This window comes from Cystoisospora suis, assembly GCF_002600585.1.
Source record: "Cystoisospora suis strain Wien I chromosome Unknown contig_11845, whole genome shotgun sequence".
Classification (NCBI taxonomy): Eukaryota; Apicomplexa; class Conoidasida; order Eucoccidiorida; family Sarcocystidae; genus Cystoisospora; species Cystoisospora suis.
In genome coordinates, this window is record NW_027164608.1 from 1,350 (window position 1) to 1,748 (window position 399).

At 43.1% G+C, this 399-nt stretch overlaps 1 protein-coding gene across 1 annotated transcript in view; it reads right to left on the reverse strand.

Annotated features, from left to right (window-relative positions):
- CSUI_011441 (n6-adenosine-methyltransferase) overlaps window positions 1–396 on the reverse strand; it is a gene marked incomplete at its 3' end in the record, with an annotated part of 1,064 nt that extends 668 nt beyond the window's left edge. Inside the window, exon 1 of the mRNA XM_068071539.1 lies at window positions 148–396. Coding sequence (XP_067916485.1) covers window positions 148–243 — 96 coding nt within the window. The remainder of the gene's footprint in view (window positions 1–147) is intronic.
- Window positions 397–399: the final 3 nt, after the last annotated feature.

Genomic DNA, 399 nt, shown 5'->3' on the forward strand with positions numbered 1-399 from the left:
AGAGAAGAAACGCGACACAGACACATAGCCAGAAAAGAGAAGTGCCACAGAAATCGAGAGAGACAAGGAGAAAGGAGTGAGAAAGACTGCATGCATGTATAGATACCTTTCTCTCTCTTGTTTCCTTTTTATTCCATTCTATCTCACTTGAGATCTTCTAACTAAGCCTTTGATTCCCATGAGACAATGCTCGGTCGTTCGTTGTAAAGCGCTTGTCTCATCATGATTGAGGTGACTGGCCATGTAAGATAAAACTTCATTCACATGCGAAGCCCCTTGGAGACGGCGTCTCTGAGCTGCCTTCTTATTAGTCTTCAACCAGCATATATCTTCGCAACGCCGGTATCCCCACTAAATTCAGGTAAAGACAAGAAAGAACAGAAGACACGCAAAAGAAAA